Source organism: Ictalurus furcatus, chromosome 3 (assembly GCF_023375685.1).
Source record: "Ictalurus furcatus strain D&B chromosome 3, Billie_1.0, whole genome shotgun sequence".
Classification (NCBI taxonomy): Eukaryota; Metazoa; Chordata; class Actinopteri; order Siluriformes; family Ictaluridae; genus Ictalurus; species Ictalurus furcatus.
This window is the reverse complement of record NC_071257.1, coordinates 28567309-28583424: the sequence shown is the minus strand read 5'-3', so window position 1 is coordinate 28583424 and position 16116 is coordinate 28567309. Positions and strand designations below refer to the sequence as shown.

The 16116-nt window shown below is 36.6% G+C and overlaps 1 protein-coding gene across 2 annotated transcripts in view; it reads right to left on the bottom strand.

Annotated features, from left to right (window-relative positions):
* Positions 1-7523, bottom strand: part of htt (huntingtin) — a 52465-nt gene extending 44942 nt beyond the window's left edge. For both annotated transcript variants that reach the window (XM_053621926.1, XM_053621927.1), the window contains exons 1-6: positions 6617-7523; positions 3366-3449; positions 1617-1737; positions 1378-1437; positions 939-1018; positions 135-273 (exon numbers count right to left, since the gene is read on the bottom strand). In XM_053621926.1, the coding sequence (XP_053477901.1) occupies positions 135-273; positions 939-1018; positions 1378-1437; positions 1617-1737; positions 3366-3449; positions 6617-6717 (585 nt within the window). In that variant the 5' untranslated portion in view covers positions 6718-7523. The remainder of the gene's footprint in view (positions 1-134; positions 274-938; positions 1019-1377; positions 1438-1616; positions 1738-3365; positions 3450-6616) is intronic.
* Positions 7524-16116: the final 8593 nt, after the last annotated feature.

Below are 16116 nucleotides of genomic sequence, written 5' to 3'. Positions count from 1 at the left end.
GCTGTGAAGGTAGGATTTAGGATGAACCTGCAAACTGTTCTTGTTCCATTCACTATGCAAAGCAAAGCTCTAAAATGAATGGCAATAACATTCATATGAATCATTTTGTTCCTCACTGGAGTTTCTTATTGTACCTTGATCTCTGTGTCGTTGGCAAAGTTCCCCAGGGCTGCCATGATTTTGGGGATGGAGGAGGACAGAGTCTCCTGCACCATCTCCTCCTGTCGCTTAGCGATCCGTGTCAGGCAGGGTAGCAGGTTCACGAGATACGGCCTGAGACACGTGAGGAGAAAGCGGCAGTTACGTACAAATAATCTTTTATATGATATATAAATCTACGGTACTTACAGAATGTAGTACTTGCATTTAATTCATGATAATGCTTTTAGACATAAATGACTGTAATTAGAGTGAGTTATTGGTCCGAATCAAAACAATTTCGAAAAAAACCAAAAAGAAAAAAAAAGAAATGTAACTGAATTAGCAATTCTGAATCCATCAGCCCGTACAGGAGATTTTTTTGTGATTGTTGCAACCAAAAATGCTTGATTTTGCCAGGGCATTTTTAAAAATTTGCGATGCAACTTGCGATGCAATTTTTTGTCTTTCAGTGACATTTGTTGCCAAATGAGACCTTTTAGCTGTACTCATGTTCAACGCACGTGAATCGAAGCAGGCTTTGATTGAACGTGCGTTGTGATGACGTCACATGATGCGTCTTGGCCTGAATCTGTGAGAATTTTGAAAAATTGTAAGCTCCTCTGAATATTGCAAAGTTTGCTTAGTTTTGCATTCATTTCTGCGATCTGCAAAATCCTGGAGGGACTGATCTGTAATAAGACAGTTATATATCAGGGAGATATACAATTCTTACAGCAAGTTGTGGCCAAATTAATGTAGGTGTTTAGAAAAAAGAGAATGAAAGCTGTTTATCGCACCTGCATTTCTGCGGACGCACAAGATGAGCGAGCTCAGCAAACCTCCACAGCGCTGCCCGCAGGCTCCGAGAGGCACCATTCTGAAAAAATAAGACATACAGAACGCTCATTTTTTGTTTATGTTTTTTTTTTAAATGTGCAGCTGGTAACATTTTAATGTATTTCCAAACCAACAATAAACAAACAATATTAAAGACAGCATAGAATTCACAATATTAATATGCCCTGAATCTGCTTGGTTTCCTCATTTTCAGCTGTTTCTGTTCTCCCTGGAAACGGCTGTGCTGAGCCTTAAAACGTAAACCACACAGCATAAGCAGCTTCATAGGAGGAACTGGTTCATGTTCGTTGTCAATTCATCTGACAGGCCACCAAATAGTTATTTTTTCACGATGAACATTGAATGGATTTCACTGAGGAAAAACAATGTCTACCGTACCTTTTTAATTTCTTTATAAAGCTCGAGCTGCAATCGAGGCAAGTTGGAATCCATCAATGCCTATTGAGAGAACACAGAGAAATAAGAAATGTTCATTCTGCTTTATTTCACATCAATAGGTTTTCATAAAATAAAAATTTTAAAAAATCCAATAATTAAATACATTTCAAGACATCTCCTTTAAAGAAAAAAGATAACCAAGCACAGACTTCAGGAATCAGAAGCATGGAAGAACTCACTTTAATGATTTTGTTCAGGCATTCGTCTGCAACCATCCTGACGTCGGACTCCTTGTCATCGCTGCACAGCAGGAACATTTCCATGGCAATTCCCAGAAGTTTCTGGAACTCTGGGGAAGTCCTGGTGCCAGAGCCGTAATACATGAGAGAGACATAATCAGAATCGCATCGCTTTTCCAGCATCTTCTGCATACTTGAGCCCTTTCCAAAAGTGACTGTATGTTGTTGAGATCCATCTTTTCACACTGAGGACGACTGAGGGACTCGTACACGACTATTACAAAAGGTGCAAATGTTCACTGATGCTCAAGAAGGTAATGCGATACATTAACAGCCAGGAGGGTGTAAACTTTTATTTTTTTTAAAGATCTTTTTTTCCATTTAGTACTGAGCATCAGTGAATGTTTGCACCTTTTGTAATAGTTGTGTACGAGTCCCTCAGTCGTCCTCAGTGTGAAAAGACGGATCTCAACATCATATAAGCCGCTGTTGGAAAGAGGTCAAATATGCAGAAAATGCTAGAAAAGCAAAGAATGTGCCGGACCTGGAGGATTTTTCTGAAGAACAGTGGGCAGTTTAACCTCTCAGGACAAATGAGGGACTCATGAACAACTATCACAAAACATAAACACAGTCGTGGATCATCCAGGTAATGACACACAGTATTGATAATTGAGTGAGTGTAAACATTTGAACAGGTTTATTTAAGTAAATTCAGTTATTATTGTGTCTTGTGCACTTTATGTAAACATATGTTATGTGAAATAACTTATTCAGGGTAGAACTAAATAAAAATTGCATTTAGTTTTTTATGATTCCTCTTCTTTTTATTTAATTATTAACATTTTGCAGATTCTGCCAGATTTATGTAAACTTATGACAATGTGGAGCTTTAAATTAAAAGTCTTAAATAATGGTCTTGGGGAAAAAAATGTTGTCCTCAAGGTTTAATTATTTTTCAGCCATTGTCTCTAATTCATTCATTTTATGTATTTATTTACTGTACATTAACTGCTTTATCTTGTTCAGGGGTGTGTGTGTGTGTGTGTGTGTGTTAATGTGCCTTTCCTATGACACAACACACAACACTGTACACACACTCACCCGTTCAAATCTGGGGCAATTCAGAGTAACCAATCACCAGTAGTATGTGTTTGGGAAGTGGAGGAAAGCACATGGCCACAGGAAGAATATGTAAAACATGCAGACAGTATGCAGATGCAGGTGTGTTTTCCTTTATACAGTGGAAAAAGTGGTGTCCTTAGTAACCAAAGCACAGCCAGGGTTGCTAAGCCTGCTGTGAATCGGTACTATTCTGAATCTTCACACAGCACCTGGCCGTCTGTCATCATACTGAGGATATTAATGTCTGCTGAGCTGCCCTTTAACCAGCATGGCCTTTTGATCTGTGTTAGTCTGTGACTCAGAATAAATCGTTCATATATTAATATCTGAAAATGTTCGTTTCCAATCAGTTGACTAATGAGACTCTTTCCTCCTTCAGTATTTATGACACAAAGGACTAACATGTTCAGTTCTTCTGTACACAGCATAAACATCTCCTCAGTGAAGAACTCGAACATTAGTTAAAGATTATTCTGTCTTGCAGGGATACTCATTTGTTGTATATTTGTTGAACACTCAAGAATAGGACATGATTATTTTTATTTATTTATTTATTTTTGAGGATGATTCATGAAACCCAACCAAATCTTCTAAAAACTAAAATTCTGTGAGATTGCCTCCTACCTCAGAGACTGTGCTACGATATTCTCGCATATCGTCAAACAATGAGTCACTCGATCCTTTTTGGTCGTCGCGAGATCTTTTTTCCTGGAGAGAAAAACAAAAAAGCATTTATACCATACTGTAGCAAATTAACAATCTGAAAAATGTATGAGAACGTAGAGTACTTTATTTACATGCTGCATTTGCTAGTACATCACCTTATACATTAAGATAAGGTAACATAAGATAAACTTTATTGATCCCACACTGGGGAAATTCCCTCGTTACAGCAGCTCAATTACACAAAAAGCAGATAGGAAAGAATACACATTAAAAAGGAATAGAATTGAAAAAAAAAAAGTCTAAAAAATATATACAATAGGAATAGAAAAATAAGAATAAAAGTAGTAAAAAATAATAATAATGGTAATATGTACACTATGAAAACCTCAATGTATGTACAGATGAACACAAATATGAATATATACAGATGACTAACACCTCGTTTATATACAGAAAAGTGATAAACGGATTATTGCACAGTTAACAATAGAGGGTGAGCAACAAATAATAATAGATGAATAAATGTTCGTATTGCAGAATTATTGTGAATGTGTAGGTTGATGATGCAAAACAGCTATCAGTGCTACATAATGTTGTTTTTAGAAAAGTTGTACATTACTAATCAGTGGTCCTCAAGTCAAACAAGATCTGAAGTGCACAATAATTTCTGACTGACATTTGTCTGAAAAGCTCATTAGACGCAACATTCTGTCGAACAGCATGGTCCGGCGAGCTAATAAAGGCTCCTATTACAATCACAGTTACAGATATAAAATCACTTTATATTCATGCATTTCTCAAGGTCATGTTTAGTTTATATTAATAAAATAACAAGCAGTCATATCGCTCTCGGTTTCTTAAATTAAAAAAAAGAAAGAAAAATTATCAAATGTTCTCTTTATTCAAACTGATAATATAAAAACTAGATCTCCAAAAATGCTTGATTTTCCTGTGGCTTTTTTCAAAATGCGCGTTTTGTGGGGTTTTTCTGCGGAAAACTACTACATCATGCTCTTTCACAGTGATGTTTGTTGGTAAATGAAACCTATTAGCTGTACTCATGTTCGACGCACGTGAATCGAAGAGAGCTTTGGCCGAATGCGTGTTTTGATGATGTCACATGACTTGTCTTGGACCGAATCAGTAGAAAATCTGTAATTCTGTACGATAGCAGGATCGACCTTCCTGCAGGTTTCATCTCCAACCAAAATCAAACACACCTGTTTTGGTGATTAGAGTGATTCAGTCAGGTGGACATGTGTCGTGGTTTCACAGTTATACACAGTGTATTATCAGACAGTTAACTCCTGTAACTGTTAATCACACACAATCAAGCTCCTTACTCCAGCGGTTCTCATCCCTTTGTGTCCGGCTGTGATTCTACAACATTTTCACAACCCAATCCTTCTGAACTCCTCACGCTCAATCATACAACAGCAAACTCCATTTCTCTTAAAAAAACGCTTTGGCCATTTCCTCTGCTACTTTTGTACACATTACATAACCACCTGTTCGGTCCCTCCCAGCACGTTCAGAACTTCATCATACACAACAGCTATTAAATGTGCAGAAGAACACTTTCTTTCTGCCAAACTCTCTTTCAGACTGTAACATGATAAATGCTGACAATGAGAGATTTTGAGGAAAAGTGGTTCTCTAAAAAATATCTTTCTAAGAAATAATGACAAATTAAGGGGTTTGAGCAAAAAGTTGTGCTTTTTGGTATATACATGTAAGGACGTGCAAAGAAACGTTTGGACAAAGTTTTCACGATCATTTTTAAATGGTTGATTAATAATGCGATACCATCAAACATCATACTTTCTCTCTGCAACACCACTAACAACTTTAATACACCAATTTATAATCCAACTGTCCGGTGTAAACCAGAACAGTACTCCCGTCTGAGTCTGGATCTTCTCTAGATTTTCCTCTCAGAGAGTCTTTCCTTGCCACTGTCACCTCCGGCTTGCTCATTACGGATCTAACTTCTATATTAGAGTCAGTATATTTTACATTTCTAAACGCTACTTTTCCAACTAAAAATTAAATGTTGCCGAAACACGTTTCTCAGTCAGTGAAGAAATTAACAAATTACATAACAGACCACTTTTCAGACAAAAAACACAATGAAGTCTGTCAGGTTTTACAAGCAAGCAGTCCATACTGGATTTCATAGAGGTTTTTTTGTGATTGTTGCGGCCAAAAATGCTTGAATTTGCATCGGATTTTTTTTTCCCCAGCCATACAATACACTTCTTCTGAGACAATGGTTTAAACTATTATTATTTATCATTTCAACATCATTTTCCACGTTATTTGTACTACATAATTTGGGGTTATTTTTTATTACATTATTTCCTTCAGCAGCAGACGACCGCAGGTCCTTCATTCCAACAGCAGTCAGACTCTTTAATGCAAAAACAACACAATGTAGCACTGCTAGCTGTTTTGCATCATCAGCCATCACGTTCGCAATATTCTGCACTATGTATATTTATTCATTTATTACTCTTTGTTGCTCACCTGAACTGTGCAATAAGCCATTAGTCACTTATCTGTATATGAACGAGGTGTTACTCACCTGTATATATTCATATTCATCAAATGAGGTGTTCATATCACTATTATTATTACTCTTACTTCTATTCCTGTTGTATTTTTTAGACATTTTATATTCTATTCCTATTTAATGTGTATTTTCTTATCTGTTGTGTGTATTTGAGATGCTATAATGAGGGATTGTGGATTTCCCCAGTGTGGGATCAATAAAGTTTATCTTATCGTAGCTTACTAGTAAGAAATGAAAAATATTGACTATTGGACCTTTAAGCATATTTTAGATTTTATAAGATGTAGGTCGAAAATATGAAATATAGAAATATCTGGAATATATGACTATTAGTTGGTTCCTAGTTTTCCCTTACTCTAACTAACACACACAACCTGATGAAGCGTTTATTGAACACCGTTTTGTGATGAGAGGGGTGTGTATGTGTGTGTGTGTGAGAGAGAGAGAGAGAGAGAGAGAGAGAGGAATGTTAACGTTAATAACATTATTTTAGGAGCAGGATTAAAACCGCTGAACTATAACAGTCATGTGAAAGCGTTAAGGGTTAGCACACGCTAGCGCTGTCAACACTTAACTTCAGCTAACTAGCTAGCAATACAAATGTCACGCTTTGTGAAAATATAATTACTTCACTTACTGTTTCTGGACAAGTTCCTCTGCAGACAGCGGGCCTTGCTGTTGCTGCTGGAATGATTTGAGTGACTCGAAGGCTTTCATTAATTTCTCCATAGTGGCCATTTTATTTATTTATTTATTTTTTTAAAAAAAAAACCCGTTAGCTTAGCTAGCCCGTGGAATAAATCGCTAGCTAGCCAATGTTTACAAATTTCGGATTAGCCAGTTTGCTTAGCAACAAGTCGCGCGCGGACAATGTGAAATACAGCAAATAATAAGGGATAACACGACAATGGTTAACGTGACTTTCCGCGCTAAACTCCACACACTTTAGGAGATCACCAAAGATCCGGACAAAATGAACGGGACGCAGGTGAAACTCCATCGGGTTCTGACATCTGCCATTTTTTTGAACCAGTATCAGGCGAGAAACAATGTAACAGCAACTTCCGGGTTACAAAACACTCATCAAAATACAAGTCTCCACGCGGCGAGGTCAAAAAAAAAAAAAAAGAGAGGAAATAAATGAAGGAAGAGACTTTTATAATAATGTGAAGCAAGCCAGTGAAAATCTAAAGCTGAAGAATTAATTATTACATTTAATTTTCATGATTTATAATTATTCCCAGGCAAGCACTGGTTAGCATGTTCGCCTCACACCTCCAGGGTTGGGGGTTGGATTTTGCATGTTCTCTCCATACTGCGGGGGTTTCCTCCGGGTACTCTGGTTTCCTCCCCCAGTCCAAAGACATGCAATGGTAGGCTGATTGGCATGTTCAAAGTGTCTGTAGTGTATGAATGGGTGTGTGAATGTGTGTGTGTGTGTCCTGCGATGGATTGGCACCCTGTCCAGGATGTACCCCACTTTGTGCCTCATGCTCCCTGGGATAAGCTCCAGGTTCCCCGCGACCCTATAATACATATATTAATATTAATTATTCAGCAATTTTAATGGTACACTTCATAAAAAAATAAGAAAAAATGATTGCATAAAATACACATTATACATAATTATTATTGTTTTTCATTTTGGCATGCAACATGAGTTCATAAACACCAACAATAATTGAAAGGACTTAACATGCCTGAACTTTGCTGCTAAAACTTTTGACTGAACAAAAAGTGTGAATCTGTTCAAATGGAGGAACCTGAGAATTTTGTGAATAAAACGGATTTGTGAAAGAATATAGTGGCCAAAAAAATGCACACAGGTATGTGGATGACCTTTTTGCACCTTTCTCTGAGTTTGCTTCAGTCCATCAATGCAAACTAGACTTACTTGAAACTATACATAAGATTTGGAAGATGGAAGATTTACAAAACTCCTTGAGCATATCCAAGCCAAATTTGACACCATCGGGAATAAGAACATTATGCATTATGCAAAACAAGAAATAATTAATGGTATACAAAATCATATATTGCGTAATCATTTGTTTACGTTCAATATATCACTCACTGCATTCATTTATTTTGGCTCATTTTCATGAAGGGTGCCAATAATTCTCCAGGGCACTGTAGTATCGTGTAAATCATAAAAGCATATGCTTAGTTTTTCCACAAGGGATACGTGTAATGTTCAATGTTACTTGTTTTTTTTGTTTGTTTGTTTTTTTTGTATGTTTTTTGTTTTAACATTTTATATTTATTTTAGGTTAACTATGGTATATGATTCATTAAACATTACTGTAAAGAATAATAAGTAATTAATATTTTTCGGAATTTAAAAATGAATCTTTACCTGTGCAATAATGTTTGTGCTCTGGCAGACTTCTGAAAACTTGCCTGCAATATCAAGCTGTCAAAGTTAAACATATGGAGCACATTTGCTATTCCAAAACTGTTGTTTATACCTGACCTTTATTTTTGCTGTGAACAGGAATAATTTTTTTTTTAAAAAACGCGTGTTTGATGATTTATTTTTCTTATGCGAGTGATGTGGCGTAGGCATGCTACTGTGTTCATCTAATAGGTGACAAGGAAATAAAACAGAAGATATTTCATTGGAATGAATTAACTTCAATTGGGTAGAGAGGGTAGCGTCGCCATATCACTAGGAAAAAGTGGCTAATGAAATCGAATGAATGAATGCATGAATGAATAAACTCAATATGACATGTCAAGAGTAACAGCTGATTCCCTTTCAGCGACCCATGTTAGGTTGGTCCAAACTGAAGTGGACTTATAGTGTAAGATACAAGATTTTTATTTGTCACATACAGAATATTATACAGTATACAACTTCCAGTGAAATGAAAACCTGGCCTTCTCTTTAGACTGTGTATTCAATTAAAAAAAGATCAAATTGAATAGAAATAATTATAAATAATTATTGGGTGAGGGTGGTGTGAAGGACATGAGAGATTGCATTCTCAGTAGACCTATTGGGGCGGTAAGTGAACTGCAGTGGGTCTATGGTGTCAGGGATGGAGGAGCAGATGGAGTTTTTGATAAGCAGAGACATTAATGTTACATATCTACAACAAGCACTCCTGCTGCTACTGGTTTCTGTCCATTCTGCTAAATTTGCACACACAGACATCTCTGGTAAAGAACGTGACGTCATTTCTCAGAAGAAGAATTTGCAGTGTTGTACATAAGCAGAAAATTTTCCCCCACTGAAAGGCGCGATGCGGTAGTGGAACAAGAAGCTCGGGCCATGGAATGGGCCATAGAGGACATTAAGTATTACCTCACTGGCAGACACTTCACTCTGTTCAATTTTCATGATCCACTCAATGGATGGCTAAGGCAAAAGGCACCAGTGCCCATATCACCTGTTGGTTGCGGCACAGAGTGGGGGTCCAACATAGCGATGTAGGTAGCAATATCTCAATGCATCATCCAAACAGTTAACAGAAACAATATGTTCAGTACCCTCAGTGAAAACATTGTTAAATAATGTCTAAAGCATTTCAACAAGACATTACTATAATGAAGTGGGGAGAGAAAATCAATATAGTTTGAACAATTATTTGCCGCGAAACACTTAAAATAGTTCTAGTGTAAGCACATGAGATTAAAAAACACATGTTTATTTGAATGGAGTCAACCTGTGGGCTGTCATGTGATCTCTGTATAAATACACATACTCCTAGAAGGCCCCAGAGGAAAAAAAATTCCCCCATTAAACACCATTAAATCTGTTATTGGACCCTGCCTAGAGGACACCGTCAACAAGAGGGCATTGTAAGGAGTGCAATAGTCAGAAATGCAACCAAGAGGCCAAGGATAACTCACAATGAGTCGGAGAGATCCACAGGTCTCCAGAATGGAGAAACTGTTCACAGGACAGCAATAGACTGGTCATGCTACAAAGCTGGGCCTTAAGGATGAGTGCTTTAAAAAAGAAGAAAGGCATTATTGGAAAAAAAAAAAACCCACTATATGAAATTACATTTGGAGACTCGACAGACTATGTTTGGCATAAACCCAACATTACTCATCACCCTATTTATCTATAGTTACCAGTAAGAATCTTACTCTGTATGGGTAGGATTATATATTGATTCCAATTTAAGAATGTAAAATAATTGAATAACACTTTATTGTTGAAAAGTTTCCTCAGATTTACTCCGTGGTTAAATTTTACATACACAAAATTATAGTAACATAGCAACAACCATAAAAAGCTATCATCTTTAACACAAGAAGCAATTACACAGCTAAGTAAAAGAAGATACAAAAGACAATGAGAAAGGCAATGTACATAGAATATATATATATATATATATATATATATATATATATATATATATATATATATATGAGGCCTAAAAACTTGAACTGTGGGAATGAGTAAGAAGCAAACTAACTAGCTTATAAAACCTGTCCAAAGACAAGACCCTCTCTTCAGATTGCTGGATAATTGAGCGTGCACCCCAGCATGAAGCCTAACTCCCTTGCTTCCTTAAACGGCCTGCCTTCTAAATGAGCATGACTTCGAACGGGCTGCGTCCTTAAATGAGCACACACCCCTCATGGGAGAACCATTACGAATAATCTTCAAAAGTGAACTACGTTAATTAAATAATCAAAAGACCAAAGACTAACAAATGTCAAAATTGCTGCTTTAGTATTTTTTTTAGTTGATTAGTTAGTTACTTAGTTTGTTAGTGTTGTTATTATTATAGTTAGTGTTATATATTAATTCCACTTTGACATCTTATTTTTAGTCCTCTGTCTTTAGTTGTCTTGACCTTGCCTAATTATTGTTTAATTACAAAAAATAAGATGATTAGTTCTTGTTACAACCTTGCAGACTGTTTGATTGGTCTAGCAGTGTAATCAATTCACTCCATCAGTGAATAGTTTATGAATCCTACAGATTTCTCATGTGGGCTATTCATTTATTATTATTTTTTTCTTAATTTCCCTGGTTTTTTTTTGTTTTTTGTTTTTTTTTCCAGACAGCCCTCCCTGTACATTTTCAGCAGTGGTGTAATAATCAAACTAGACATGCTCAAGGAATTCATGAAGGGAGCCACGTTACAATAAAATAACACCCAGTGCATTTTTATCACAGTAAAAATGCTAAGGAATCCCTGAGGAACATAAGTAATCAGGATTATAAGTAAAACTGAAAAGATCTTATTGAAGGCATCCTTCTTCTGTTGGTTTCCTCCATCTCTATCAGTCCTCTTTGTGATATGTGTAGCTAATGGCCCTGGGTGTTTCAGAGCACGCAGCACAGACAAACAGCAGAATAAAATAACAGCCACTGACACGATGAAGACAGAGTTAAAAATGGGATCAGTGAAAGTCAGGAAATAGACTTCATACAGGCCATATCCAAAAGCTATCATCCAAGCTACTGCAACTGCTGCAATTCTGTACTTTATGTCTTTATATTTCAAGAATGTTACTGGGTGAAGCACTGCAAAGTATTGTTCAATACAAACGCAGGTTTGTATCAGCGGCCTTCCAGTCCAGGACAGACCAAAAATGAAGCTAATCACTAGTAACAAATTGTTATTCATGAATATAAACGAATTCATTATCTCAATAGTACATTCTATGCAGGAAAGAAGCTCCATTATAGTATGATTCAGAAGGAAAACTTGAGTTTGTTTGATATTGCGAAGATGTAACCAAAGATACCACAAATGAGCTGGTGTTCCCACAAGGATACAAACCGACATGATAAAGTAGCAGAAAATAAGTCCATAATCTGGTTCAGTTAAACATGCATTATAAGTGAATGGAGTCACCAAAGTGGAATTCATGATTTCTTCAGATGTATTGGCCATCCTATATCATTCCTGTCCTGCGGAGACAACAAAGGCAATAGTAAAGACATACAAAAAAATTAAGACTATCCTACAATATAAAAAAAACAAAACAACAAAAACCAATATATATGCCTACACAGTTTATCAAGAACATACAAATCCTGAGTAGGACCCCTCTTTGCTTTCAGAGCAGCCACAATTTTTCTTGCCATGGATTCCACAAGATGTTGGAAACATTCCTTTTAGCTTCTGGTCCATTGTGACATGATTACAACACATAATTGGTGCAGATTTGTCAGCTGCACATTACTGCTGTGAATCTCCCATTCTACCACATCACAAACACATCTATGCAATACATGCAATCTGATGACTGGAGAGATCACTAAAGTACACTCAAATCTTTGTCATGTTCATGGAACAAGGCAAGTTGGGTTCATGGATTCATGTTGTTGATGCCTAATTTTGTCCAAGATGATGTCACCACAGAAATCATGATCAACGTTTCAGTTACTATAGAAATGATAAGCAAGCACATTAATATTAACCTGTGATTACTCTTCCAGTCAGCACTACAGTTAGAACTGCTGTTATAGAAAATGAATCCACACCGTCTGACCAATCATAGTCAAGAATTCAACAATGCTGTGGTATAATAAACATATGTTAAAAGAAAGCTGTCTTACTGTCTTACCTGCCGCAATATGGATGTGTTGCAGAGATCTTAGCATTTCTGTAAAATTCAGATCATTTCCAAGCAATAAAGATGGATCGCATTTGCATATCACATATAATGTTGTTCAATTTGTTTTTATTGTGATGCAGGTGTCTTGCTGAGTACACTAAAGGCTCAAAAGGCAAATTATTATTTGGTGATGGCTGACCACTGCTAGTGCCTAGTCCAACAGTTAACAAAAACAATCTGTTCCTATAAATGCCTAATGTGTTTTGACAATCCAATAGCTTTTGTTAAAAGGTACTTGGGCATAAAAAAAGATTATATAAAAATTTGCACAATGTTTTTTTTTTTTTTTCAAATAATAAAACAAAACATAAAGCAGTAGATAAATAAATATATACATAAATAAAATAAGATAACCAAAAATAACCAATAAACTCTATAGCGCATTAGCACTGTGGAGCAATATACAAAACAATGCAAACCCATGATTCAAGCCAGGAAGGATTTATGCATGGCTTGACAATGGGTGCATGGGGTAGTGTTGCTACCTCACAGATCCAGGGTCCCTGCTTTGTTCCAGAGCTCTGGTTACTCTCAGTTTAGCATGTTCTCCCTGTGTTCAAATTCCATCCCTCCAAATTCTCCAGGTTTCCTTACACTTCCCAAAAACATGCAAGTAGGTGGATTTGGCGATGATAAATGCCACTAGGTATGAATGAGCATGTGAATATGTGTGTGCATAGATTCCTGCAATGGACTGGTGTCTCATTCAGGATGAATTCTCCCTAGTGTTCCAGGATAAAGTGATTACTGAAGATGAATGGAGGAATTGACAAGGGCATGAACATGAAACAGGAGTCAGTACTCTGGTTAGGTATGGGCAAAGAACTGACAAGGCCTAAGGTGTTAGGTATAAATTAACACAGTTGTGGGTCATTCGAAGGTGCAGGCTGAAAAAGTAATTACCTCTTTTAAGTGATCCACAGTTAAAAAAAATATTTTACTATTTGACAGAAATACGCCAATGATCCCTTGACTTGCTCACCTTTCTAGACGTTGCACAATCACCTGGCGGAGCGCACACTGCGCCACTTAGCTTCCATAGAGTTATTCCACCTAGTGATTAAAAATGGGAAATGCAACAATAGCTACTGGTGCCCTATGGGCTTTTTGCACAAATACTTCTGCATTCTTCTTAGCTTGACAACTATTTCGGGTTCTTTCATTACGCTCACAATAACGATATTTTACAGTCACTGTCTGCAAGAGTTCCCGGAAATATGATGTAAGTGACGTTGATTGGATATGTAAGAATACTTGCAAATGCTTCAAATTATATGCTTCTATCATACACAACAGTGTCAGCTAGTGGTTTTTGAAAAAAAGGTGTCTGTTATTGAAGTGTTTATCTGTGTGTGTTTCATCTAATGGTCTGGCCTTCTGATTAATATTATGCCTCTCCTCATAAGTAAGATTTTTTCCCCCAAAATAAGTTAGTAGTGAAACAAAATTAGTAGTGTCTGCCATGTCGTGAGATTTAGCTTGCTAAATTTCTCTGAAGAAGGCAGTGCCAGCTAGCTAGCTAGGCATATAAATAAACAACAACAACAGAAAAAAATGCAAATAATCAAACATAACTTTATACTTACTATTTATTTGCAATATTTACAAATGGCAAAGTAAAACATAACAAGATATACAGTACTAGTTATGTAAAACTGTTATGTCTTCGGTTTCTGACTTACTACTGCAGCGCTGAGTCTGACTGGTACTGATAGGTTTAAGTTTGTGATGTCAGTCATGTTCATTACCATTTATGTTTTGGTAGTTGATTAGAAATTTCAGAGCCTTTGAGAGGTCTCCCAATCAGCATATGCAGAAACCATATGTCTGGACAGGACAATGAAGAGTGCACTGTCTAATAAACATTGATTTTACTCAGCCCACACAGTTCACTGCAAAGGAGCTCATATTGTCTTCAATGGGGTGTTTTCGTTGAAAATGATATTGGTTTCTAGACACATACTATAAATTATTACGTGTAATTTATGTGTGGTTTTCTCACTGCACTGACCTAATTGCTGCATCTGACTTATCACAGAAGTGGGAAATGGAAACTTGGAATTGTCATTTTTGACCTCTATGCGTTCAAGCTACAAAGTGGGGGGAAAACATGGATGACTCTATGTTCATATTTTTGTTAGCAACAAGGTAGCCAGCTTACTGTGAAGAGTGATGCATATTTACCTTTTCAAATGTGTGAACTGTATAGATCATTTGATCAATTTAACAAGCTAATATCTGTATGCTGATTCATCCACCATAATTACTAGTATATACATTATAACTCATTTAAAAATAAATAAGTAATGCTTTACTTATTGTTGATGCTGATACTGATGTCACGTGCTGAACCTCCTGACTTTCTGAGTGGGAATTTTAGTCAAACCCAGCATATCTTGCCGGAAACATGACAGCCACATTATTTCAACAGGGACATGCAACATGGCACTGAATGCTTGTATTTCCTCATTTGTAAGTCCCTTTGGATAAAAGCATCTGCTAAATGAATAAATGTAAATGTAAATGAATGCAAGTAGCCCACTGAGGCAGGAAATATATGCATTAAAACTCATAACTTGGATTTTATCAGCATGAACTATACAAATAATATACTATTATTTGTAAGCTTATCCAGCAAATCATATTATTTTCAATCAATTTATTTATTTAAAAAAATATATTATTATGCACAATTGAACAAAGCCATGAGATACTAAATCAATGTTATGAAATCTGAGGCCTGTCATGGATTTCCCCTGATGTTGAATGCCAGAGCTTTCAGCGTGCGTGCACTGCCTGAGGCGCGACAGCATGCGCTTAAGGGTTGTCTATGACTTTGTTTACATTTACACATGTGTTATGTTTTGGTTTCTGTCCTGTCTCCTTGTTTCCCTCATGTGTCCTAATCATTCTCAGCTGCTCCTTGTTACCCCTTTTGATTAGTTTGTATATTTAAACCCCTCGTGTATCTTTGTACTTGGCGAAGAGTTCTGTTTCAGTGTTTTGCCGCCTGAGCCGTACCAAGACTTTGTTTGTTTCTTTTGACTTCTTGCCTGGTTATTGATTCACATGTTTTTGCCTAGCCTAGTTTATACTCTTTTCTGATCGCCTGACGCACACCTGTTCATGGATTTTTCCTTTTGTTTTGAATTTGTCTGCCTGCCTCTCTAAATAAAAGCTTTTTACTGCATTTGCATCCATCTGCACTCTGCATACACGACAAGTAAGCAGAGTGCACATGGATGCAAATGCAGTAAAAAGGCCCTGTTCACACCTAGTATTAACATCTATCATCTGATCAGCTGAACTGCAATGCCATTTACATTTGGCATTTTGAATGTGTCTCCAATGACCACTTGTGATCGGATTTCATGTACCATTTTCGCTGGAGGAAGGGTGTCACACACATACAGTATGTCAGTACTCCACTGCATTTGTTTTCATGCAGAAATGTCCCAAAAATCCTATCTTATGTAACTGTTTCAAAGGTTTCTATTGTGTAGTCTTTTAATGAAAATTATAAATAAATGGTACAAAAGAAGGTCA